Source organism: Vanellus vanellus (assembly GCF_965231255.1).
Source record: "Vanellus vanellus genome assembly, chromosome: 6".
Lineage (NCBI taxonomy): Eukaryota > Metazoa > Chordata > Aves > Charadriiformes > Charadriidae > Vanellus > Vanellus vanellus.
The window spans coordinates 9,128,635-9,155,364 of NC_138911.1; the positions used below are offsets into that span (position 1 = coordinate 9,128,635).

General features: G+C 41.7%; 2 protein-coding genes across 2 annotated transcripts in view; one reads left to right on the forward strand and one right to left on the reverse strand.

Annotated features, from left to right (window-relative positions):
- Positions 1–5,942: 5,942 nt before the first annotated feature.
- Positions 5,943–16,462, forward strand: TCP11L1 (t-complex 11 like 1; the record flags this gene model as incomplete). The annotated part of the gene is made up of 9 exons (XM_082485280.1): positions 5,943–6,096; positions 8,862–8,994; positions 11,854–11,974; positions 12,533–12,753; positions 13,844–13,980; positions 14,436–14,632; positions 14,994–15,175; positions 15,842–16,014; positions 16,227–16,462. 9 exons carry the CDS (start codon positions 5,943–5,945, stop codon positions 16,460–16,462), a joined length of 1,554 nt encoding a protein of 517 aa, XP_082341406.1.
- A 2,705-nt stretch (positions 16,463–19,167) lies between these two features.
- CSTF3 (cleavage stimulation factor subunit 3) overlaps positions 19,168–26,730 on the reverse strand; it is a 52,916-nt gene continuing 45,353 nt past the window's right edge. The window contains exons 16-21 of the mRNA XM_082485542.1: positions 26,042–26,111; positions 24,543–24,738; positions 22,840–22,993; positions 22,345–22,439; positions 22,189–22,249; positions 19,168–21,178 (exon numbers count right to left, since the gene is read on the reverse strand). Coding sequence (XP_082341668.1) covers positions 20,976–21,178; positions 22,189–22,249; positions 22,345–22,439; positions 22,840–22,993; positions 24,543–24,738; positions 26,042–26,111 — 779 coding nt within the window. The 3' untranslated portion in view covers positions 19,168–20,975. The remainder of the gene's footprint in view (positions 21,179–22,188; positions 22,250–22,344; positions 22,440–22,839; positions 22,994–24,542; positions 24,739–26,041; positions 26,112–26,730) is intronic.

Here is a 26,730-nt window from a genome sequence, read left to right on the forward strand (position 1 = left end):
CTTTAAATATAGTTTACTTTCTATACTCCAGCATTGAAAACACTAATATATTTGTAAATCTTTTGTATTCATGTATCTAATAAAATTATTTTGTGGAAACGGATGGAATTTATACAGTCATTACCAAAGCCAATGTTACCGTAGTTTAGCCTGTACTTGTAGTTTAGCTTTGCTCATTTTTAATTGCTGTAGGGCCAAGATAATCCTTCCTTTTCCTCACCTAAAGCCAAGTCTATTGACTCCCTCTATTCAGGTATCAAAACTGGGGAGATGGGAAGTGCCTCTCTGTGAATGGGGTCTCTCTGCCTTCTTTAGCCCCAACACTGAATCTTATGCTAAACAGGTTTTTCTAATTGTCCTCACAGTATGTGACTCCATCATGTAGCATTGATCTATGACTTGCTGTGTAGTGGACAGAGCTGAAAAGCATCTTCTGCTTGATATTCCACAGCTTTACTTCAAGCTTGCCAGCTAACTATACTGCGTATCTATATGACAAATTGCCGTTTTAAGCTAAAATGGCACCATATTGAAGAATTGTCAGGGAAGATGACTTTTTCCCAGCTGAATCCTACTCTGTACGCTAAACTCCTATTGAGTCTCCTGGGATGGTAAAGATATCCTGGATTTTTAAGCCAGTCTTGTCTTTGGCTGCCACAGAGCATACTGTTTATGGCTAGTTATCTTCATCCCTGCAGTGCTTTGCTCTGTCTGTAAGTCTTATTTATGTCACCAGCTGTAATTAGAAAAGAGCTGGAACAAATTAAAAGCCTTTGAGTTTTCTTATGGCTGTATATTTTTATCTATGTCTAGTCTACAGTGGAAATCCCGAGCTGTGCAACACAGGCAATTGCAAGCAGGAAAATATATAGCATCATTGGAGTCTAATTTTGACTCTTGTGGATATATCTCTGGGATGATGCCAGCAGAACTTCGTTAGAGTTACTGTTGCAAGAAATAACAAATTTTGTGCCATACGCAGTGTCGATAAAGCTGTTCCTTTATTTGGGAGCAGAAAACTAGTTTAATTGAGATAAAAGGTAATTTAACCATGAAAGCAAAGTAATAATAACTGTTACAAACCCATGTGCTGAGCTGTTTTTAAAAGCACAATCCTTTTTGAGATTCTACTCTGTAATGTATTGCTAAGTAACTCTTCAGTCATTAGTGGTGTCTGGTGCCACTGGTTATTTCTTCTCCAGAGTACTTTCTCCGAAAGCGAGATGCTGAGTTGGTGTGCAATAGGACAACGTGTTACTGTATTCCAGTGGGGGATGGAAGACAAACGTATAAGAGGCTTATTCTAGTCAGTTAGAAAGGACTTCTAAAAGATAATCAGTTCTTGAAAACTAATAGCATGGGGGAAGTGTAACCCTTTTTAGTAGTTATGTTTTGTAGTTCCTAGTTAAAACTAAAAGCTTTTTATTATAAATGCACTTTCTTGGGAAAAAGTGGCTTAACCCACACTTTAAAACGTGAGGGTGTAAATGCAGTTTCTTGTTGTTAGAATTTCTGATCATATTTTTCTGAAGTTACTTGTACCGTTGCATTAGTTGCCTCTTTGGCAGAAGTGCATTCCCTTTTTGGCTCCTGATTCTGTGTGCCGTCTGGGCTGACCTCACTTTCTGAAGAGGATGAGATTTCTATCTTGAAAATGAGTTCCTGCCTACGGGTAGCGCCTGCTGGAGAGTACAAGTTCTGAATGACAGATATCACTGCACTGTGTGAGTCACTGCTTGGTGTTGGTGCCAAGCTTGCTTTCAGGCTACTGAGAAGCAGTCTGCAGCGGAGAACAGGGCAGGAGCGATGGGTGGCAGGGCCAGCATGGCCTTTCCTCTCTTTGGGTGTGTAATACAGCTCCTCTAACAGTACACAGGGTTTCAGTTTGACTGAAGGGACTGATGGTTGTGGTGTGGGTTGGGTAACATGTCTGTGAGTGAATGCATCCCCGTGGGACAGCAGTGACAAGCCGTGGCTTCTTCCCCTGCTTTCTGGGTGGATTTAATCTAAATGAGCACAGCGCCATAGGGGCAGACAACCGGTGATCTGTGTTGGAGTCCATTGGGGTGCAGCACTTGAGTGCTGTAGGGACCTGCTCCTTGCCTAGGTGGAGACACGCACACCCCGCAAAAAAAAAAGCAGCGTTGAGCCATAATATTGAGGATTATTCGTACACCCTGGCCCCTCGAGGCCCACTTTGGGAGGAAAAACCCCCAATAAACACCCAGAGGGGCGTGGGTGGGGGCTCCTCGCCCCGCCCCGGCGCGGGGAGGTGGCTGGGCGCGGGGCGGGCCGCCGGCAGCCGCTGGGCCCGCCCTGCGCTGGGGCTGCGCCTCCGGCCCAGCCTGGCACTGCCGGCCGGCAGCAGCGAGCCGGGGCCGGGAGCCCGCTCCGTTAGAGCCGGTGGCCGCGGCTCTTTCTCCGAGCGGCGGTAAGGCGGCGGCGGGGCCCGTAGGCTGAGGGAGGCGGCGGCGGTGGGGCGGTGCGGGGCGGAGAGGCCGGCGGGCCTCCGCGGGCCTGAGGCGGCGGGGAGGCCCCGGGCCCGGCGGGGGCTGCCTGAGGGACTGGGCCCGGGCAGCTCCATCTCCGGGAGCTGTTTGCCGGGGAAGGTGGCTGGGATTCGGTGCTGCTGCAGCCCCTTTTCTCTCCGTGCCTCCCCCGTTTGGCGTCTGGAAAAACACACGCACCCCCCGGCTGCGCTGCGGGGGCTCCTTTTCGGTGCGGCCCATTTATGAGTCTCTGTGGCATCTGTGCCTGGAGCTGCGGCCACCACCCCGACTGGAGCAGCGCAGGGAGAGCGCCGTGAATCTTCTGAGCCCGTGTGAAACGCATATTGCGGGAAAATCGGTGCCCAGTACCGGGGAGGGTCAGGGGCTGGAACAGTAACATCACTGGTACACGGGATGGTGTTTTATTGCAATACCTCGTATGCTGTCTTTTGGTAGACCCTGCTGGTGGACCGGCACTTCCAGGGCCTTACACAGAACAGGTTGCTAATAGGGAGAATAGTAGAAGTTCCCAAGCATCCCTTTTAATTTGGAAGAGGGACAGAGGACAGGCTGCAGCTTCACCACGCAGAGCTGAGGCGTAGCTTGCCTTTTAGCGGGTTACGAGGGAAGGCAGGTGGTGATGATGTGGCAGGTGAACAGAGGGAAGAGGAGAGAGTTCAGCATTGGAACGGGGCGTGAAGAAAGGCGGCCTTCAGGGCTCATGTGTCTGGCCTGCAGGTAAGAGGAATTGTCGAGGCTTATCTCATACAGAGCAGTGGGGCCACGCTTGAAGTTAGGAGGAGCTGCTTCAGTCTTGCGGAAGTCTCTGCAGAAGCCCAGTGGAGTTTATTTAATGCTGGTGTGCATCAGATGACTTTGAGGACCTTTGACGAAAACAACCTGTGGAAAGTGTTTTGTTTAAATTTTAATTTGTGGGGTTTATTATTGTTTTTATTAAAAATAAGTTGGAGAAGAGTGTGAAGAAGTAGATCTTGTTCTTATTAAGAGCCGGTTGCTGTGAGAGGAAAGATGATGATCACACTGTTGCAGGAGGTATTATCAAGCTTATTTACCCAGTGGAAAGAGATTTGTTCTAGATGTGTTCTGGCAAATAATAGCAGTAATCCAGCAGAAAAGAGTAGACTATTGCAAACTAAACCAACAAGTGTGCCTGTTTACCTCATCTGCTGAACAGTCATTTGGTAGAATGTCCTAGGAGTTCTTGTATGTACTTTCCACAGCTGAAATAGGACTTTTATTTAACAAATGGTATTTAGATGAAATTGTTCATTTTGAGACTGTAGCTTTTGATCTGCCGTTTTAAGGCGATACTTTGAGATGTAGTCTGTGTGGTAGGAATGGTGGCCTGGTGGGCAAAGCTGAGGGTGTTAATCATGAGACTGATTGTCGTCTTGGTCCTGTCATTTATCTTCTCTGAGTCCTCAAGCAACTTAACTCCCACCTCTGTAAGATATATTTATAATATTTCTCTGCTCTTCTGAGGGTAGTGAGGATAAAGTGCAGTGAGAGATTGCAAAGCACTGTGAAGCGTCATGTGCATTAAAGACCTAAGTGGGTCTTAACTGAGTCACCTTTGTGCTTCATATTTTGACTTCAGGAGGATGCTTTGTGGAAGAGAATGGATAGGAAGAACAACCGTCTGGTCTGGTTGAATGAACGTGGAAGCCTTTATGACCATGCTTTTATTCTAGCCAAATTCAACAACACATTTCCCTCCTCTGTTTAACCAGTCCTATCTTATAATTTCTGTTGCAACTGTTACTATAATCTTCTCTATTAACTGGTTCTTTATTAACAGAGCTACTCGTCCTCTTGCTGCTAGAGTGTTTCTGTAACAGACCTTTTGTCCGCTAGACCATTTGGGGCAGGGACATCGGTGACTCTGTTCCAGCTAGAGCTCGGGGCTAACGTACAGGTCTCTCAGTACCTGTACTGATGTCTTAGTTTTCCTATGTAATTTATCCCATGCTTTTTATGCTTTGTTTTCTTTTCTAAAATAGAAATCACACAGTGCTGGGGACAAGTGTTGCATGTTGTTGTGTATCTCGTGCATATAGCAAGATGATGATCCTGAGTCATTGCTGTAGAACAAAACCATTTCTGAAGTGCACTGAGCTTTCCAGCTGCCCTGTAGAATCACATTGGCGCAATCAATTTAAGTGCTGATGGAGTAGGGTTAGTTATTACAGCTGTTGAATGAAATTAAAAAATCTCAGTGCTGCATTTTAAATTTCTACACTGTTGCTTGCATATGCTGCATCCTCTTTCAGTGTAGTCTTCGATGCTGCAGTATTTTTTCTTAGTAGCTGTGAGGTGTATCCGGAGGCTGTATCTCTTGCTGGGAGCTTGTTTCTTTCAAATTTTGAAAGTGGGGATGGTGGGATACTGGGATACTAGGTGAAAGAAGTTGTTTTTCCAGGAGCTTGCTTTTTTTTTTTTTTTTGAAAGACTTCCTGACTTCCCACTTTGCAGAACATCCAGGTTATTTAAGTGAGACATCATATGCTCTCTAATAGATTTTTGTAAAATTGAAGTCTAAACAGTAGCTTCCTGTATGATAGAGAGTTTTCAATCGTAAAATGTGCAAATTAGATTCTTTGGGGGGAAATCTGAATATGAAAGAAGTGACGATAATGAATGGTGAGACATGCTTTTCTAGCGGTCATGTTTTTCAGTTTAACTTCCAGCACACTGTCGATATCTGTGAGGTAATATAAATATTATTTAATGTCCAATATTTAATAAACTAATATTTTAAATGCTATAACTGTTCTTTACTGTCTTAATGTTTGGGTTTTAATAATCCCAATATTTTTTACATAAATTATGACTCTTTCATGGAATGAAAATATGGGAGTAGGATTTTATATTAATTTACCTCTGGTCCTTTTCCTGCTTCGTAATGCATTTGAATGGCTCAGAGTGAAAACTTTTAAGTTCTGAGCAGTTGGGGCAGAGCATAGTTGAGGAGTACATTATGTGTAGAAAGATTTATCATTACGTAGTGGGGAAATGTCTCATTTAGCCCAATCTTTTTGTAAACCATGTTTGTAATACTATTCTGAGGGTGTTTTTCACTGCTCTCTCAGAAGCAATGCTAAGAAAGTAAGTTATTTTTCTTCCTCATCTGTATGCATTATGGCAAGGGAACAGTTTCAGATTTTTGAGAACTTACTAGGAATGCAGATTAAGTAAATGGTAGCTGTGTTGAAAGCATCCTGTTATGTGTAAGATGGGAAGTGAGTCATTGAGTCCGGGTCCCCTACCATTATGGGAATGACATCATATAATTCCTCATAAGATTCCTTTTATTCTTATTTTTTTCTTAACCAGGAGAACTCCTGGTGATATTTTCCCACTCAGCCATGTCAGAAAATGTTTATTAATTCCCTTTTTCATTTTTTTTCTTTTTCTGAAAAGAACCAACTGAAAATGTCTCAGAATCCTGACAAGCCACATTCAAGTGAAGAAAAGTTGAGTGGTTTGGAGGATGGTCAAGAGGAGAGCTTGGACAACCCAAATCAGTTTATCAGAAAAAGAATACGACAGAGTGCTCCAGGGTCACACAAAGATGATACACCGAAGTGTAAGCAAAACCGCTTTATTAAAAAAAAAAAGAAGTAAATTTTATCATTTTTTTGGTGGAGGCAATCATGGCATTTTATAGCATTCTGTGCAAGTTTGACTGTTTTGCAATTAAATATTGCGTGTCTCCTGATCATTTGCTTTGCAACTGTGTGTAACACCTTTCTCTCCATTTTGTTTTGGTACTTAATTGTTCACAGTAACCCTGTTGCTCTGAGTGACATATACCTTAGATACCTTTGCGTGTCTGCACTCACGGAAAGGATAAACACTACTCCAGTAGATTCTAGCTAAACTGTTGCTGCTGTTTGCATTATCAGCTGAACCTTCTGGATTGTTGCAGCCTCTGCTTCTACTGCAGGGCAAGGGAGGCTGTTATCAACAAAGTCATGTCCTGTCACCCACCTGCCAATACAGATGGAAAGTTGTATATTTAATCCTAATACTACTTCTAGTGTCAAGCAGGACTGCATATTTTAAGTTTCTTCCTAGGGCATATTTTTCTTTTGTCGTTCTGCTTTTAACATGAGAAGCTGCATGCAGTACAGTTACCAATTAATTCTGGCAAATCCAGAGATAAAACCAGGGACAAGTTTTCTGTTCACAGGGATTCAATTCAAAGAGGCAGAATTGCTCAGATAACTAGTTCCAAACTTCTGTAGAGAGTGTCTCAGCATGTAACATTTTACTTGTTGCATTCTTTTTGTTTTTTATTATTATTTGAGGTTTAGTGTTGTGTTTAGTGTCATGTTACACAGAGGAGATGTTCTGAGGGAGTTTATGTTTTTATGTCTTGCTGATTGCCTGATAGGAAATGTGGTGTATGTATGGAGAGAGGCTATGAACATGTGAAAGTAAAATGCATAGCACAGTCTTGCACTGCATTGTACCACAAAGAAGTCATTGGTCTCAAGCCCTCTCCTCTTGTGAGGGAGCAGATATAATAATGAGAATGAAGTAACATGATTTAAGAGCATTCTTTGATAAATGAAAGAGTCTTAGCTTTTAGTGCATCCACTGCTAGGGTGAAGTCATTTGGCAGTTGGACAAGAGCACACTCATTCAGCTGTGCACTTTGTTGTCCCGCTAGTTCGTCTCAGAATATCAATCCTTGCTGTGTTCCCAGAGTCACTTTGCAAGATAAAGCTCCAAGCAGAAGGAAATAAAATCTAAGAGCACTGCACAAAAGGAGCAAGATATTAATGAAAAATTAGCACATCGGAACCATACTGCGTATACTTGGAACAGCTTTGAATGGCAGACAAGTGACGGACAGTTACTTTTAAAGGATCTTTTCTATGTTACTAGCTAAAGTCCAATCAAACTGCGTATCAAATGAGGCAGACGTGATAGTTTGCCTAAAACATATCGCAGTGAACCCAGCCTATGAAGGTCCCTGGTTGGTTTCTTTCATTTTGAGACTTTTATGTTGCTTCTATGCCTGAACTGTAGTTGAAGTGAACGAACAACAGAGAGGAATCAATCCACTAGGGCAATTCGTTGTGGCTCTTTTCCCCTCTTCTGATCCTACAGATGTTTTCTGGAGGAGCCAAGATGAAACTTGCTGTCCTTATCTGCCTCACCTGAGGACACTAATGATCTAGCCTTTTCCTTTTTCTCAAATACCCGGACCAGGGAAGAGCTGTGGTGCGTCTCCTAGCTTTTGGCAGGGCATTGCAGAGCACCCACACGCACTGCTTGCACTGGTGCTACCACAGCTGGGAGGAATCTTCACCACAAAGAATCAGTGGCAACAGGTTTCAGTTGGCTTCAGTGGAGATGGGATTACTGCCCTAACCAGCATGGTCTACACCCTTGGCACCTTCCGTGCCTTTATGTTTACTTGTTTTTAGGGCTGTGACACTTCCTGTACCACAGCAATGCCAGTAGTGTCCCAGGAGGATGTTATGTAGTCCAGAACAATTAGGAGCTGTAATTCCTTATACATCCAGGAAGCTGAAGCTGTCCCTGTCCCTCTTCTACCTTCTAGATTTCTACAGTCAGTCACTACCTTTGCCTCCTGCCTAATGAAAACTGGCCTGTTTTTTCAGGTTTGGCGCTTTCTCCTACTTGCTTGTATGCCCCAGGGCCCAATTTGAAGCTGCTTGTTCATCCTTGTCAGTCCCAAATGCCTGCCAGAGGAGGAAGTCTTAGGCATTGGTGCTGGGACTAGGTCTTGATGTCCTTTGTCACGTGGACAATGGCCTCTAGGGAAAAAGAGTTTGGAGAAGTTGCACTGCAAGTAGTGAAAATAATTAGCTACTAGTACATTATTACTTAATGTTGTTTGCTGCCTGCTTTAGAGATGAAGTCACTTCCTTGAAAAATACAAAACTGAAATGGCAACATCTGCATAATAATTGGGGAAATAGTGCAGTGAAAATACCAGTATTTTTAATGACTTCTTCCTACAGTATGGAGAAAGATGATATTAAGCAATCCTAAGAAGTGGGGGTTTGGGTGTGAGGTTGGTTTTTATTTTTTTAAAAGAGCTTGATGGAACTTGGAAGCAATTGACATACTGAGCCCAGAATATCAACTTCAGTTCACTCCTTTGTTTCCTGCAAAACTCCAAACCTGTATCATCTGTCAGCTGGGGAGAGGAAGGGAAGGAAAGGAGAAGAATCTTCACACGATACTGTCTTTTGGCCCTTTGTACTGTCAAGATGGTGGAAAGGGTCCCAAAGTATTAGCAGACTTTTTTCTGCAGACTTTCTTCCACAAACGTTTATAGATAACTGTCTGACAGTTTAATTTATGTTGCAGCTAGTCCTCCTCGGCCTGTGTCAATAGAAGAGCTCATGGAAACAGCTAAGGGAGTAACCAACATGGCATTAGCACACGAAATTGTTGTTAATGGAGACTTCCAGATAAAACCAACTGAATTACCAGAGCACAGGTAAGATTGTTACCAAACAGCTACATAAATTAAATTTGCGTCTGTAGAACTGCGTAACAGCTCTAGTGGATCAGGTAAAGGCTCTGGCTATTATCTTGTCTGGCAGTGCCCGATACGAGATAGAAAAGAGGATAAGGAGAAGAATGTAAACATGCAGTTCTGCTTCCTCAGAAATGTGTGTGCATGAAGGAACTTCTTGGAGTAATTGTTTGGGCGTGTGTGGTGCGAATCTCGGTGTGGTGTGATTTCTGTCAGTGTCCCTTTGTCCCAGGAGCCTGAGACTGCAGTCTTCTGAATAGCCAAGTCTAGCTGCAGGTGCAGGTAGTGCTCTTAGTATCTTTTAAGCTTTCACTGCCTGTGAGAGTAAGATGAAACTGATCGTTTTAGCTTTTTCTGAGCTTAATGTCTGTTTCTCCTGGGAATTTTTGCTAAGAGATTCCTATGTTCTATTAGGTCGGTCCTTTCTCTTTCTAAGTTTGAAGTCTTTCCTTTGCTTTCTGACCTACAGTAATTCTGTCCCCTGCTGAGAGGGAAGAGGGAGAACAGAAGAGGCCTTGATGTCTCGTCACATATTGGTCAGTATAGCTGACCCAGTTCTGGTGTCTGGTCACATACTGGCCAGCTTAGCTGACCCAGTCCTATCCACGGATGCTTCATCTGCTGTTCCTTTTTCTTTCCGACATAGAGAGATGTGGCTGCCAATGTATTTCCTGGGTTAATTTGTGAAAGTTGTGTGCGTATTTCGTGGAAGAAATTTGGTCCACATCGGACCCAGTGTTGTCTGTAGGTGTCTACATTTGAGAGAGAGACCCCAGAGCGCACTACCTTCATGGGTGCTGCAGGACAACATGCTATGGATGGCTCTTAGAAGACTGGCATTAGTTGTCCTCTATAGAAAGCGGTCATCCAGAGGCAAGAGGTCTGATGCCCATCTCCACCTAAACAAGGTGGTTCCCGTTAGCATTAGTAATGAGAGGACGTTGACTGGAACTAAAATTGTCCCTGATTGAAAAGGCAGTAATGGTAACAGTCTCATCTTCCCTTCTCACCTGGACTATTCCTGTCTTTCCAGCTCTGACACCAGTGGTGTTTTATTAATGGCTGTGGACTGCTAGACGGTAGTAACCAAAGAAAATGACCCAGGCAGTGTGGTCCAGTCCTCCTTTGTTGGTTTACATGCAGGTTGCATGCAATTCACGTGTGGTCCCATGAACTGGAACCTGTCTCCAGCCTGCACAAATGCTGCCTCTGAAGTAAGCATTGGAAAGTACGCCAGGAACATGCAAAGCTCATTCTCCTTATTTGACATTATCATCACTGTCCCGGCATCTTTTGGGGGAACTTCTGTCAGGTGTTTTCTGCTTGGCTGAGAACAAATGTTCCCCCTAAAGTCCCACAGTTGACAGTTCTGTTCAGTGTACAGTGTCCACTTCTGCTCTGTGTTCCTTCACGTGGACTTCTCATGTGAAAATGTGCTGTGATAGTGGATAACTTTTCTAGTATGCCTCGGTACCATAAAATTGATCTCAGTTTCTTCAGGGAAGAAAGATTTTGGCACGTTTTCTTTTTTCCCATCCTTTCTTCTTTCCCCACCCCCTCTAAAAAAAAAAAAAAAAAAAAAAGGAGGGAAAAAGCTGGGGACCAATGCTCTACTTTGGAAACTTGGATGCTTTTGCTCACTGACGCTGAGCAGTGGCTGTAGCTGTTCACCAGAGTGGGTGATTTGCACGTCTTCACCTGATGACAGAAACAGATGTACTGCAGAGGTCACCTTGCTCAGGAGTGCCTGAGCTTTGTGGTGGCCCAGGCCTGCTTTAGTAGAAGATCCCTCTGTTTGGCTTTGGTGAGGGTTTTGCGTACAGCTCTTTACCACCTAGAAAAGAAAGAGTGATCCTTAAGATTTTCCTGGAAGGAGAGACTCTGGAATCTTCCTTGGATTAAATGTTTTGTGTGTGTGTGTGTGTGTGTATAGCTTAGAGTCCCCCACAGCTTGAGTGTATGTGTAGAGAAATGGCTGGAGGAGAAAGCAGTTGTGACTGTATTTGCAGGTAGTTGTATGCACTGTCACTAGAGATGGTAATGGCGAGCCTTAGAGGGCCACGGGGCATAAGTGCCTCTTGGCGCTGCCCGAACCTCAGCTGCACATGGAGTCAGATCCATGGGAATCTGGTGTTTGTTGTGGGTATGTGTGTGTGCATGTACGTGTGAGCATTTTACTTCTTTGGTGTTGAAGTTAAACCTGGTGTGAACGGGTTGCCTGCCTGCTGAAGAGTAACTTTCAGCATTTTGAGGTAGGAATTGGTACTGAGCAGTGGAACTCATTTATTTTTTTCACACAAACTGAACTGGGCCTTTATCTCAGAGTTGTTGCAATATTTATGCATTGAAATGCAGAAGCTTGTGTCAGGGAAGTTACTTCGTGTCTGTTAGGTTTACTTTATGAATTTTACTTAGTAGAATTGCATTTCCTTAGGGAGGGTTTTGAAAGGAATATGAATACTGGTCTTTTGAAGACAAGCTGTAATTTTTGTGATTTCTTTTTTTTTTTTTTTTTCTTCTTCCAGTTGTTTACTTTAGAGGTAGCATATGATAGACACTTTCAACGATTTTAATTTGTAGCTGCCTTTGCTTGTGTGTAACCCTTTATTAGGATATAAGCCGTTCCAAATCCTGTGTCCAGTTTTTCTTGCTTTTCTGAGTAACATAAAATGAGAGATCTCTTCTCTGTTAATCGTCATATATTCATTATTACTTTATGTTCATACTATTACATGCTGTTCTTCAGGAGCTGCAGGTTATCTATGTAAGGTGGTGCAGAGACAAGTATCATTCTTTTTAACTGGTCATATTTACCCCCAGCTTAGAAAAAAAAGTAAGAGATATTGTGCATAAAGCTTTCTGGGATTGTCTGGAAGCTCAGCTAAAGGAAGAGCCACCAACATATGACCATGCAATTAAACTACTGGGAGAAATTAAAGAGGTAAGATGGTGTGATATCAAGGTAACTTATTGAATTTGTGTAGCTGCATTGATATGAACAGGCAAAAGTTGTTGAAGTTTTGCTTCTCAAAAAGGGCTCTCTTCATCTTTTTCATTGCTATATCATTGTCTGTGAACATATGTAAGTTGTATAACCCTAGAGGAGAAATTTGAATGTAAAAACAAATGTCAAACCATGTGAGATGAATAAAGGATAAGTAATACTAGTTTCATAATTCCAAGCTTCCTTCATGTTATGACCGTGGTGTTAATTATGGAGTCAATGAGCTGCCCCAACATTGGGCTGACAAAACCAAGTACAGTAGTCTTAAGTACGATCTGTACTACACAGTATTTTCCCCTTAGTAACTTCAGTATCATACAGAATGAGTTGAAACACTTGGAGTTGGTGAATAGTTGGTTTAAAAAAAAAAAAAAGAAAAAAGATTCCACTTGTAAAGGGCAATTAGTTTAAATAAAAAGTGGCTCAATAACTATTTTGATCCTTGTAGTCTTTGATATGTAGAACTAATGGACTGTTAAAAACTTTCTATTTCAGAATCTCCTGTCTTTCTTGTTGCCTGGTCATACTAGACTGAGAAGCCAGATTACAGAAGTTCTTGATCTGGATTTGATAAAACAGGAGGCAGAGAATGGGGCCCTTGACATTTCTAAGTTGGTCGAATTTGTTATTGGGATGATGGGGACTCTCTGTGCTCCAGCTCGAGATGAAGAAATTAAGAAACTGAAAGATATTAATGAAATAGTTCCTCTGTTCAGGTACTGAAATGGTATTTATTAGTCCTGTTGAGATTCCCTTAAATAAGTTTAGATGGGGAAGGGGGGGGGGGGGGCAGTGTCCAGCAAGGCAACCTGCAAATCTTTGTAGAAAAATAGAGTGATAGGTAAAGGGATGTAGTTGTGGGTGTGAAGGGGAGAGATGCTCAAGAAGTCTTTAACAAGGACCTTCTTTGTTCTGGTGAATTGGAGTATTTGTCTGGCTCCTGCCTGTCACTGAAGGACATTTTCTTAAATGCCAAATGCATATAAGCCTTAAGATAGCAGATGAATGGTCAGTTTGTATCAGAATTTGATATCAACAGCAGAAAGGAAAAAAAAGCAAGCAGGAGCGTGGGAAAAAAGTTATTGTTCTCCAACCAGTTTTTCCTTTCACCCCAATTTGAGCTCTCTTTACCACCCACCCCACTCCCTGTATACTATCCTTTCAGTTCTAAAGGGAGTGTACATACAACATCTGGGAGCACAGAGGCTTCTGCTTTGTCACCATGTTATCAGTTGAACAGCTCAAGGTCTCAATAGTTAGAATAAATTTCATTAACCTTGTTGTTTTCTAATTTGATAAGCTTCCAAGAGTTCAGGATTGACTTGGCAGAAATATTGCCAGCAGGAATTAGGTTGCTTTGAAATTAAGCTGTTTTTCTTTGGGTTCCACCTCCCCACCCCCCACCCCACCCCCTTGGATCTGATTATTCGCTTCCCACTGAGGCTGGCTTTATAGGCTGCCAACAGAGATAGTATGCAAGGTTGGAAATCCAGATATTTTTCTATGTATTCAACATATGATATTGCTCATCCTGGGATATATAATGTATGGAGCTAGTAAAGTTAATTCCATGGAGGCTTTTTTACAGGAGAGGAAGGTTTATTTCCTAGTTGGAAGAGGCACATGCATGCGTGTACATGCTTGCTCAAGCTTTCTCTCTGTCTCATGCTCTTAAATTGTTAAGCACACTGTTAATGTTTCCCATGCATGTTTTTGCTCTTTCCTTAGACAATCTGTAATAAATTTTGTATATAGTACCTCTTAAACATCTGAGCCTTGAATAACTTTTTCTGTTTGTTTGTTTAGAGCAATTTTCTCTGTGTTAGACCTAATGAAAATGGATATGGCAAACTTCGCTGTCAGTAGTATTAGGCCAAAATTAATGCAGCAGTCTGCTGAATATGAAAGAAAGAAGTTTCAGGAGTTTCTTGAGAAACAGCCAAGTATGACTTTGTTCCTTTCTTTCTTCCCCCCTGACCTCCCAGTAAACTGCGTGTCTTTGCTTGTAGATCATGAAAAGAAATGAGATTTTTTTATAAGTTCTAGAATTCATATGGTAAATGGCAGCTTGTGCCCCAAAACTGTGGTTTGAAAAAATCTTCCAGAACAACAGTTCTGCACTTAGTACAGTTTCATTTCTGCAGTTAGTTTAGTTTCATTTCAGTACAGTGTAGGGCATAATTAGCTAGCATCATCTCACTGCCAGTTTCCTGTAGCTGTGTGGTTTTAATTTGGTTTTAGATGTTCTGCTTAATGCAATCAATGAAATGCATGCCAATAACTGATATCATGGGCATTAGTAATAGTAAGTAATGGGATTATTTGGAAATTATTGGTGGAAAACCCGAACTTTGAAAAGGAAATTTCTTACCAAGATTTTTTTCCCCTGCTTTTCCAGATTCTTTAGACCTTGTCACAAGGTGGTTGCAAGAAGCAGCAGATGATCTTGTGAAGCTGAGATGTAAAATGTTGCCTCCCCACTGTAGTGCTGATGGTGCCGCTGGTGGAGCTTCTGCCTTGTGCTCCGCTGCTGTACAAAATCAGGCCTATCTGAAGCTCCTAAAGTGGGATCATGTAAACAGGCCTTTTCCAGAAGTAGGTATTTAACAAAAAAAATGATTTCTGTGCTTGTTTGACTTTTCTATTTCTGGGATATAAGAGCAACTGTTTGGATTTGTAGCCTTGCAACAAGTACAGTACTAAAACACTTCTCTCTCGATTGAAAGCTCTTGTAGCTCTTCTATTAGGTACTTCTTTTTCAGTATTGCAACTTACTTAGTTGGAAAAGAGGAGTTAATTCTTTTCATTTAGTTCCTGTTACTCACCTGCTGAGCATGTGTTGCTTGCTCTTCTCTGTGTCTTTGTCTTATCTTCACTGCTGTGAATAGGTAGGCATCACGATGTCACCTCACAGCATTCTGACTTTATTCTGTGCTGGCTTCCTCCTTCTTGGCAGACAGTGCTAATGGACCAGACCCGCTTTCAGGAAATACAGCTGGAGCTGGAGCAGCTCCTCTTGATTGGGACGGTCCTTCTGGTGACTTTCAGTGCAGCAGGCTCGGCGCTCGTTGACATGCCTGGATTTGCTGAGAAAATCAAAACCATCGTCAAGGTGCTGCTGACAGGAATGCATCTTCCGTGAGTATTGAATAATCCTAGTCACACGGAGGCAGGTGTGGTTCCTTTTTCACCCTCATCAATAATCAGTTTAAACCTCTCTGGCTGTGGACTACAGAATATGTAGAGGAAGTGATGAGGGCTTTTTACGAGCCCAGGTTGACAATTTTTATTCAGCTTACTCGGACAGAACTGTCTTTTCTGGCTCTGTTCTTTTCTGATATGTACATGCGCTTTTTTCAGAGTGTGGGTTTCATGATGCCTGGTTGGCACAAGAGCGTGCAAGCAGCTAACCATGCTCACAGTTTGTGCCAGGCTCCCTCAAGGATTTGAGCGTGGTGCAGTAAGCTGGTCGTGGGTTTAGAGTGATTGCTGTACACATTCTGGGTTGATAACTGTTTTTTGCGTTAGTCAGAGCTGTCTATGAAGTAGGAAAGTCAGCTCTGATTTGCATGGATTGTTCAGGCCGGAAATCTTTAATGCTATCCCACCTCCTTGTTTTATATCTCAACTTTATTTTTCATATATAAAAAATGCATTATTATTCATTATAGTTGTGCCTTTATCTGGATTACACTTCTTATTTGATAAATAAGGCAACCGTAACAGAGTAGTTTATTTTTAAAAGGCAGGGGAAAAAGTGAATAACTGAAATAGCTAAGTAATGGTCTACCCCATGTTCTCTAGCTCCTTTAACCTGAAAGAATCTTTGGCTACCATCGGTGAAAAGGTGTGTGCTGAAGTTAACAGCTGCCTTTCCCAGCATGGGTTTACACCGTTCTCAGCTGAGAGAGAGACTGTGCTTAAAGGACAAATCCAAGCAGTGGCCAATCCAGACAACACCATATGCAGGCTAATAGGTATGCTTTGGCAAAAACGCGCTGCTTTCAAGTGACCTCTCGTCTGTCTTTGTAAAACTCTTGGTGGCTTGTCATGCATGGTTTCTCATCTAATCTGTTTCAGATACTTGTTTGCTATGTTCAGGCTTTCTGTATTTTACATGAGATTACACTCTTTCTAATTGACTGTCTCTTTTGAAAACAAACCAAAACCCTTGGTCCAATTTTTCCAGATTCTCGAATTCAAAAGTTTCTGGAGAATTATCTTGCATCTAGTCACCAGAAATCATTACCTGCTGTTCCTGGAGGATTAGGTCCTATTCAAAGAGAGCTGGAAGAAATTGCCATCAAGTATGTTCGACTCGTCAACTACAACAAAATGGTCTTCAGCCCTTACTATGATGCAGTCCTTGGCAAAATACTGACTGAAGAAGAATCCCAACTTGTAGGGAAGTCAGAAGAATCATAAACCCAGTTTGTATGCTGCCAATACGGTATTAACTTTGTCGGCTATTTGAAAAAATTGCACCAATATTTGTCTAGGAAAACAGCTATCCATGTAAATACTGGTTCCTTTTAATTCACTAGTGGTGATTGATGAGGAAAATACATGAGGTGCAAAAGGGGGTCTGAAGTAAAATGGTGAGAGAGAGATGCATTTTTAATGTAAGTATGCAACCTGGGGGGGGTATCTTGGTAGTTTTCTGGCTGCAATTTTTAGATTTTGGAGCTGATGCTAGGTAGGACAAGATTAAGAACCAAACTTTGTATTTAAAAGTGGCTCACTTTAGGGCATTTTACTCTAATTTACCCTGAATTTAGTTTAATTAATCCAGAGCAGATTAGCAGTGGTCCTTCCCAGAGGGGGTGATTTGGCTTTAAAAAAATCTTACTTTACAGACTTAAGAGTTAAGCTAAAATTCAAGATAAGAGAAACTTTTAACAGGCAAAAAAGAAAGCCAAACAGCACTTTATTGTAACGTTATGGTTAGTATGGTAGGCTACTAGTTTTATCTGCATTTGACTGCATTTTTAATGGCATTTTTTTGCTGTTTACCTGCAGATGTTACAAAACACATAATATATTTTTGTAGCAAATTTTCTGGTTATTGGGTAACTGTCCTCTGCTATGTACAGTACTTACAAAGGTGGCAATCTTATAGATTGCAGCTGTATTTATCTCTTGTAAAGACTTCAGAAGGGCAGAGCTAAAATGTTTTGATAAAAGTGGCATTTCTTACCTTTTCTTGCTAGTTGTTTCCTCCTTTTTATGTGAAATACTAATTTTCAAGTAAATCTTTGTCATTTTCAGAAGGTGGATTTAAAGCGCGTGAGACTTTAGGCTGAAAATTGTACTTGTTTTTTAAAACTACAACTGGAGTTGGTTGCATATTCAATCATGTCTTCAAAAATATCCAGGAAGTGCAGAGCACTATTGGAAGTATACATGATTTTAAGGTACTGTGAGAAGTGAGTGATTTAATGTTAGTTTGAATACACAGGGAATATTTTCAGTAGAAGATTTTTTATTGGTTTTGCTTTGTAGAAATGTTCTTGAAACTTACAATATTTGTAGGTCTTGAATTTAATTAGCTACATGTTGTATAGATGAACATTCACAGAAGAGCTCAATGATCAACTGCATCCTGGGCTGCATCAAAAGAAGCACGGCCAGAGGTGATTCTGCTCCTCTATTCCACTCTCGTGAGACCCCACCTGGAGTACTGCGTCCAGCTCTGGGGCCCCCAACATAAGAAGGACACGGACCTGTTCGAGCGGGGCCAGAGGAGGGCTACAAAAATGATCAGAGGGCTGGAGCACCTCTCCTGTGAAGACAGGCTGAGAGAGCTGGGGTTGTTGAGCCTGGAGAAGAAAAGGCTCTGGGGGGACCTTATAGCCCCTTCCAGTACCTAAAGGAAAGATGGGGAGGGACTCTATCAGGGAGTGGAGTGACAGGACAATGTGGAACGGTTTTGAACCGAAAGAGGGGAGATTTAGATTAGATATTAGGAAGAAATTCTTTACTGTGAGGGTGGTGAGGCACTGGCACAGGTTGCCCAGAGAAGTTGTGGATGCCCCATCCCTGGAAGGGTGCAAGGCCAGGCTGGATGGGGCTTTGAGCAACCTGGTCTGGTGGAAGGTGTCCCTGCCCATGGCAGGGGGGTTGGAACTAGATGACTGTAAGGTCCCTTCCAACTCATTCTATGATCCTGTGAACCATTCTGTGATCTTAGAGCCTTATTGCAATTTCAGGCTCAGCTAGGAGGTAAGTACATTTGAAATTTTCCTCTAGGTGAGCACAATGCTGTATTACAGTAATCAAAATTTGATGACTTTATGAAAGCAAAGTTCATAGTTATAAACAGTAAGTAAGTGTCCCAAGCACTGAACTATCCAAAATTGAATGTGTTGTCTTCTTTAAAAAAAAAAACAAGCAAAAAAAACCCCAAACAAAAACGTAAAATAAATAAATAAATTGCCCATCTTATTGCTAACATCCAGGTTCGTTTGGTTCATCAATCAACTAGTCAACCGAAATAATAGAACTTCTAGAAGGACTCAGTATTGAGCCTTCCCTTTCCAGCTTTCCTTTATATGTCAGTGTGAATATAGCAGCGCTAGCTGTGAGTTTGGAGGAAGGTGGGATAAGAAAGACCTTTTATTCTGTATTGGCCTCTGCAACTATAAACCAAATCGTCTCTCATTCATTACAAACCCGCTTCCCCAAGGGAAAAAAACCCACCAAAGCCCTATAAGAGATCACCAGCTCAGACAAGTGATTTTTCTCTTGGCTAAATGTACTTGGATACTAAAATGGTTGTCTGGCTTTGAATCTTTCTTTGATAACTCAAAGGTGAGTAGGTTGGTTAGGCAGAAAATGTTCTGAGTAGGTTTTTGGTGTGGTCTGTTTCATAGTTTGAACCAGCAAAGGAAACTTACCTCTGTAAGGTCTTCAAGACTGCTGCATCTGCTTACTGTACTGTGTTATTAGTGCAGGATCCGCCTCGAAATACAGCCTATAAGCTCTGCAGTTCCAAAAAATTAATTCAGTAGCCTGCATAACAAAAGAGCTACTGGAAACATTATTGCTAGATAAAAACAATAAATAACCAAGACAAAGCTGTTTTCATTTTTGTTAAATAACAGTTGCAGAAGTTATAAATTGGTGCTGTTGTTTTATATTTTAGCATTGCCTAGAAGCTGCCTTTAAAGGCCCCTGTGAATTATGCATACTACAAAAATTTAGATGCTGTAGGGGATGAGCTCAAGGATGTGGGGAGGAACGACATCACGGTGAAACAACATACTTAGAAAAGGCTTTGAAAAGTGTGGGACTGATGGCAGAATGAATGGGACTGCATTAGCAATAGACACAATTGTACTTGCTTAATACAGGCGACAGCTGCTCCCAGTTCTGCAGTCCAGGGTCCAGATGTTCATGACGGCCAACTCCTGCTTACTCTGACATCGAAGCATGGACTGCGCTGCCACTCATGCATGCGTATTGCTCACAGGGTCGATACAGTAAGTCCCATCTCTCCTCGCCGCAGGGGTTTGATCCTAAGGCTTCACGTAGGGAAAAAGTGCAGTACCCACATCTGGCTCCAGTCTCCCCTTTGGGGTGTGCACGCAGTGAGAACAAGCGCCTCCATGGGTGGGTGCTGTGGGCCGTTCAATCGTAAAGATCTACAGAGACTAACAAATGCTGACGAGTGCAAATCACGTTTGTGATTTTCCCAGGTTGGTTTTTTTTTTAATGCTAGTAGTTGACAAATAGTTTCTCTACAACCTCTTTAAAAGAAATAGGAAGATACGATTCAGTGGCAAAGCAAAAAAAAAAGAAATTCTAGGATTGATAAAGACCAGCCCCTACCTCCATGTGAACATTTACATGGTTACACATATGCTCTTTCACCTTTCAGTCTGGCAGACAGGAGCGCTGCCCTCGGTCATCTCTACTGCTGTGTAAACGTCTTTCAACTTGTCCGAGTTATCTGAATTTCCTGTAGTCCACAGGGGTTCTTGCGGTCTTCTCAGAATGCAATTCTGAATAGTCAATTACAAGTTAAAATCTGAAGTATGCATAGAAACTGCTTTGAAAGTTCATATAGTGTTTTTGTTAGCTTGTTGGAAAATAACAGGTTAGACTCTGTAGCTAATATATTAACATTTAGCTTTGTATATTAAGTGGAAGACCCATGCAGTTATCCAGGACCAGACTGTGTTAGCTACTACTCCTGGACAATCCACATTAGAAATATGTACCCAGTTTGTCTTACGATGCCGTTTTCTTTAAACAGTCATGGAATTCAAACCAAAAGTATACTGTATCCTCTAGAAAAATGGAAAAAAAGCTAATTCTAATATGTATGCTCTGATTGATTTCCTGTGATGGTCTTACTAATTAACATCGCTTTTGAAGTGGCTGAGTATTATTTAAGAAGTAACTTGTTGTGTTTGAATAAAACCGGAATGAGGCATGATGTTACGGATATCCTTTTATTTTAAAGGAATGTTTTTTCCCATTTTCAACTACAAAACAGATTCCATACATTCTGCCATAAATAAAAATGAACAATAAGGCAGGACACTACATGAACAAACTGAGAACAACTGTTTTCCAGAAAATGTGAATTAAAAATGCTTCACAAGTATAAGCCATCCAGTTTTTAAAATAAAACTGTTGAAAACCCACAAGATTTCAAGTGGTAGATGTGAACACCCTTGAAGAACAAAATGCAGTTTTGACATTTTGCACTTTTGGTTTTGAAAACCTTGGTTTGTTCAGAGCACATTCTAAGGTTGTTCTGGCTGTTTTCGCATCAAGAACCATACGGGAGAAGAGGCACCACAGTAACAAAACCATTTTCAAGATTTTTTTTTTTGTGTTTGCAGCTGTCCCTTTTAATTGTTTTGACGTTTAAGAGACTGACGGACTCAATGCAAGTCTTTGTCTATCACAGTAGAACTCCAAACTTGTTTCACCGGATTCTCTTTTGCTGTCGTGCTCTGTAAATGTCGTGTACAGGGGGAACTACAGATCCTTTCTCCTCGTCGTCGTCAGAATCTTCGTGTGGTCTCTTAACAGCCTTATTGAGCATAGCGTTATTTTCCACAGGTCCGTTGCCTTCCACAGCTATTTCGGGTAGGCCTCCGGTAATTATTCGTACAGCTTCGTCAACAGCTTTAGAAAGAGAAAAAGATGAATTTAGTTTGGGAAACTAAATTCCTTGATTAGAAACAAGCATGCAAACAGGGACACCAAGATAGATACGTTGTGGAGATTTCTGGAACATGAGACATTTTCCTACCCTATTCTACAAATGTTAAGAATGAAGTCTTGACTGTCGAAAACTCTTGAGCTATGGCAAACGCTAATTACAAAGCAAATGCTGCCGCTTCAGCTTGAGTCTTCCCTTTACACAAGCATTGAGGTCATTTGCAAGCTTAATAGAACAGAAAAGCCTATGGGGAAAACAGTATAGCTAGTGTGTGATTCATCAGAAAGTATGCACAGCAAGTCAGTTTCTGCTTAGGAACAGAGAAAGCTTAAAAAATACCATGTGTGATTCAAATAGATGTTTTATTTTCCCTCTAAAAGAAATTAAATCCTAGCTTGCTTTCTCTCTGATCGTTTGCTCCTTAAACTAACAGAGGGGGTGAAAAGCAGCATATTGTCATCTGCTGTAGCTTACATGAAGCCTGGAGAATGGATCTGTCCTCTTTTTATGGCTAGAACTCTACCTTCTTTGTAGGAGCTCAGGAAACACTGTTCTTGGATTGTTCTGAAGCACTGCAACAACGTGCACTCAGAGCTATGCCTACCAGTGAACTTACCATACTGCAAATTTGTAATTTAATGTTACAGTTACAGTGCTGCTAGAAATAACGCCTTGCTTCTTTTGAAGGCTGTTTTGAAAATCTTCATTTCTTTCTTTTAACGGTTACCACCAAAATGTTATTAAAGTAGCAGCTGGTGATTTTCAGCTTTTTGACTTTTTGTTGATGTCCTCACAGTTAAACATACAAACATCTCTATGTAGATTCCAACCTATAAACGTAGCCAATTCAACAGTATACTCTTAAATACTAATTACACATCTGTAAATGAGGTCTGGGTTTTAGACAGTAATATCCATATGTAAAACAAAGTCATATGCAGCACTATCACAGACTCCGGAGCAAATAACTTACTGTCTGGGAGTTTGCATCTTCTAAATATCTCCATGAGCTCATCCACTTGAACAAAGGGACCCTGATTTGTTAAAAAAAGAAAAAAAAAATTAGATTATGTTCAATAGAGTGATCTTCTTCGACTTTTTGAAGCTTTCAGAATTCATTAAGACAAACCTGAAAGCAAACAGGAGGTGGCAGGAGCTTCATGAGAACTACAGCTGCTGGTGGAACAGGAAATACCCCACCTGGGACGGGATGTAAACCTGGAGCTGTGGGAAGAGAAACTGTATAAAGCCAGTGCGAGACAGCTGGACTTGAATTGCTTTGGCAGCATTATTATTTGATGCAAATAATTACTACCTTGTCACTTTCGCCTCTAATTACATATTGTTTAGTCAGGGATCTGAAGTCTATAAACAGCGTGTATAACAGCTTATTACCGTTTACCAGACCCCAAAGTACTTGTACTTATCTCCATGTGACCATAGTTTTAAGTAAATATATGCTTTTAGCAATCCAATTAAACAACAGCCTAAAATTTAAGTACATGATTAGATGGCTGAAGAGTAGGAAAATCTCTGTGATTAGCTTTGCTAAACACACAGGTTAAAAAAACCCCACTTGCCGCCAGGTGAAATAAAACCACTTCCGACTGAACATCTGACTTACGTGCTAAATGTCTTGGCTGAAATGGAATCATTTGTTGAGTGTCCGGTTTTGGATATTCAGGTTTTCTGTCTACTTCGTCTTTGAGAACAGGCACGATGGAAGGTGCAACCACAGGGTCTGGAATTATAGCTGCCAGCTTGGCACGGGAGACATCCTGCAAAAGCCAGTTAGAGAGCGCTGAGCTTGGCAGGATCGCGTCAGGGCTTGTTAAAATTACAGAACAAAACATCTCTCTAGACCAGGCGCTTATTGTCCCTTTGTCATCATTATCATTTCACACGTCCTCTTAGAAGACCATCTGGACAAAACTTGCATCTTTTCATCAAACATTTTATTCCTACAGTGTCCCAGCTGGGAGTGGAAACACTTGGGTTTGTTACCAAATGGGACCGTATTTGTCATTTTTGAGTGGGCTCCTTTTTTTAGGCGAAAAAGATTTAGGTGAACAGGTGCAGACCACTAGGCCTTCACAACTATCATTTCTCCCTCATTTCATTCCCTAGATTGCTCTAGCTGGGAAAGAAATAAAGCATAAGGCAGTCAGCAGGCATGCCAAGCGTCAGTTCAAACGGGATTATAGTTTGGCACGTTGCAAGCGACAGAAAGCAGCCCAAGGGCTGAATCGTCTTAGGTAGACGCCACCTCGCGTGCATTTATCAAGACACACTCTCTTGTACGCACGCCTCTAACTTCAAAATTACTTTGTCCCAACTGCATTAAAATAAAAGGATTCAGTGGCTCGGCGTGACTCTTATTTCCACCTATCAGATTATTTCACAACTGTGTGAGGACCAACAATTCAGCTGCTTCTAACTTCGATGGCGTCTGTATTTTTCAAAAAGTACTTTTTTCTGTAGGAAATAAACGGAAGCTGAGGCACTATTTTTGAGACATGAATCAACGGTTCATGCAAATGGAAAACGGCAGTTCTTCCAACAGAGCTGTTTCTGCTTCTCTGGCAGCCTATTTTACATCACGCTTCATAAAAATAATAAAAACAACATTTTATTCTGTTCTAATGGTTTTCCAAAGCATTATGGCCTTCCACACGACTGAAACAGTAGTTAAAACAGACGTGGTCAGAAATGAGACGGGAGAGCGCCAGGTACAGGTGTCTGGCCCGGACTTTAAATTCCCAATCGCAGCACCGAAGCCCCTTAACCATAAGGAACAAGTGAAAAAAAGCAGGCAGCTGCTGAGCTCGGTAGATGATGTTCCTCAGCCATTTGCAGCAATCACTGGGGCTGCAGTGCGTTGGCTTTGAAACGGTTCTCAAGGAAGTGAGTGGAGTTTTGCCACCGGAGCGGAAGGGCAGCCAGCGATGTTTCCACACAGATGACCTGATTCTACAAACTTCCAAAAGAATTGTGGGTTTTGACGAAGCTCAGGTTTAAGTCTGCAGCGGAGGCCTGTAGCTGAGTGGTGACGGCATCAACACGTCGACCTTTCCGCGGGAAGAGGAGAGGTAAACACGAATACATGAGGTTGCACCTGTCAGTCGTGTTCCTTGCTCCTTTCTGCCCTTGCCCCACACTGCCTGGCACTCTGCTGCCAAACGACACAAGGAGGAGGCGCACCAGGCCTGTCTTACCTGCTTTCCCATCAAGGGAGAACAGCGTAAGGCAAGTCCTGAACAAGGAATCGCTTAAGTTTGGTAGGACTGAAAAGAATAACAGTAAAATTAGGTGTCCTTATCCACTTACCTTATAACCGAGAGCCTTCAGTTCGCTAGCAGAGCAAGGGTACAAGTCCATGAACTTGTACCTGTCTACCAGCAGAGCTGTTTCTTTACCCTCGTATTCTTCCTTGAATGCCGTAAACCGCCGTTTTTCAACTTTGAGTATACTCGCTAGATCACCAATGTTACTTTCAAAAGCTAAAAACCGAGCCCAGATTTCCCTGTAAAAGAACAGATACAGAGACAGTTGCTGAAGGCGAAAGAATTACTGATCACAACCCAACTACAAAACACACCAGAGGAGAGATTGAGAGGAGGTAATCTGGGAACACGTGACCGTTGCAGTTATTTATTTTAGATGCATCTATAATGTGGCATTACCTCCCCAGTGCCTTCCATAGTTCTGGAAAAGCTTTCCATCTAGTGGACTTTGGTATGAAAAGGAAAGGATTACTGGAGTAAGCGACTTCAGCATTTGAGGTGAGCTTTTATCATCAATGTAAGATGCACAAATAGACTCTACTCATCCCGCTACACAGAATTTCACTCTGATCCCAATATGTGAAGGACTTTTCAACAGACTGCGATTTAGTTCATCTGCACAGACTGGCATGTTCTAGCAGGCAAGAGCAATACCCTGTAACACAATAGGCAGCGCTTCCGAATTTTACGCAGCCCAATATATATACAGTTACTGCTTATTTCTCTGTGGAAAATCTCATCTATAACTTAAGCAACATCTGACCATATTTCTGGACTTGATTCAACTTTCATTTTAGCTTTGGAGTTTGCCTTTAAAGAAGATTCTTTTAAATTCTTGGGTTTTCTCACTTTTAAAATGGACATAAAAATATTTCTCGCGAAAGACCAGAACTAAGCGCAGAACAAATGTGCACAGTGGTGCAACGTTGGATTTCTTAGGTTTGATGCCTTTGTCTCCCAGAATAATAATGGTGAACAACTTGGACCACAAAGGGTTTGGTAGGCACTTTTTTTAGAGAAATGAATTTTAAAAGTAGTAATGAAAAGTGGCAGTGAGTGGTTAATCCAAGTCTTTTCTGGTTCTGTCACTATTTTATTTTACATTAGCTGGGAGTTGTTCAGCATTCTCCCCAATAAATTCCCGACTCGCCTTCCCTAGTATAATGCTCCTGAAAGATCTTCTCCACTCCCTCTTCTCATCTATCTAAAGCATTTATCTGCTGAGCGATACATGTGATTAGCCCCACCACCTGCTCAAACCATCGCATCCTTACTGCGCGGGAGGATTTTGCACTCTATCCTCAGCAATCCTGCGCCAATGAGGTTTTAAAGTCAACAAATTAATGACTTTCACTGCAAGTGGGATAGGGACTTCCACAAATCCGTCGCACTTGTTGCTATTTTAGACAGCGTGAAGAGGGGAAGGAACATCTGTACCTAATTTTGTCCTGCTGTTTATTTTTCTAATTTCTTTGGGATGTTTGTAGTTGAAAGGGGTTATGTGTCTTTTTTAGTGTAGTGAAACTGCTTTTGCAGACATACCCAGATTTCTCAGGTGGAAGGCTCCCTGAAGTTAAAACACGTTCAAACAAAACTCTTGTATTATTGTCCTCTTTAAAAATAGAAAGAAAAAAGAAAAATCACACTGAGTAAAGTATATTAAAGACAATTTAAAATCATTTCCATTCAAAGAAATGCGTACATTGAATTAAATATATGGCTGACATTCCGATACCTGGATTTGAATTTCAGTAAAGTAGAAAAAAAAAATATCTGAACGCCTGCGTAAAACTTTACCAATGTTAATTTCTACTGTGAATTTGTCATTTGGAAGTCTATTTTTGTCGATAGCAACAAACCAATCATAATACGGGTTCTAAAAGAACAGCACAGCTATTGCTTGGCATCTCTTCCAGACCTCTGTTTTTCTTCCATTTTCTTTAATTATCACAACGGCATATCTCGGTAATTTTAAATTTGGCCTTTCAATTCATTACTTCCCTTTTAAATTAGGGCAACATTAATATACTTGTATATTTCTGAAGTCCTCCCCAAACTATCAGACCTGGTTCCCAAGGAGCAGTCAGGCTTTGTACACTGCCAGCTGGGGACAGGAGTGCTCGGTGGGTTTGTTCGCAGAACTGCTAGCTTCTGCCCTGTCTCTCTCGCCGTGTATTTTACCGTATCTTACATTTACAGAAGTTTAGCGATCAATCGTGGCAGGTTCAGAA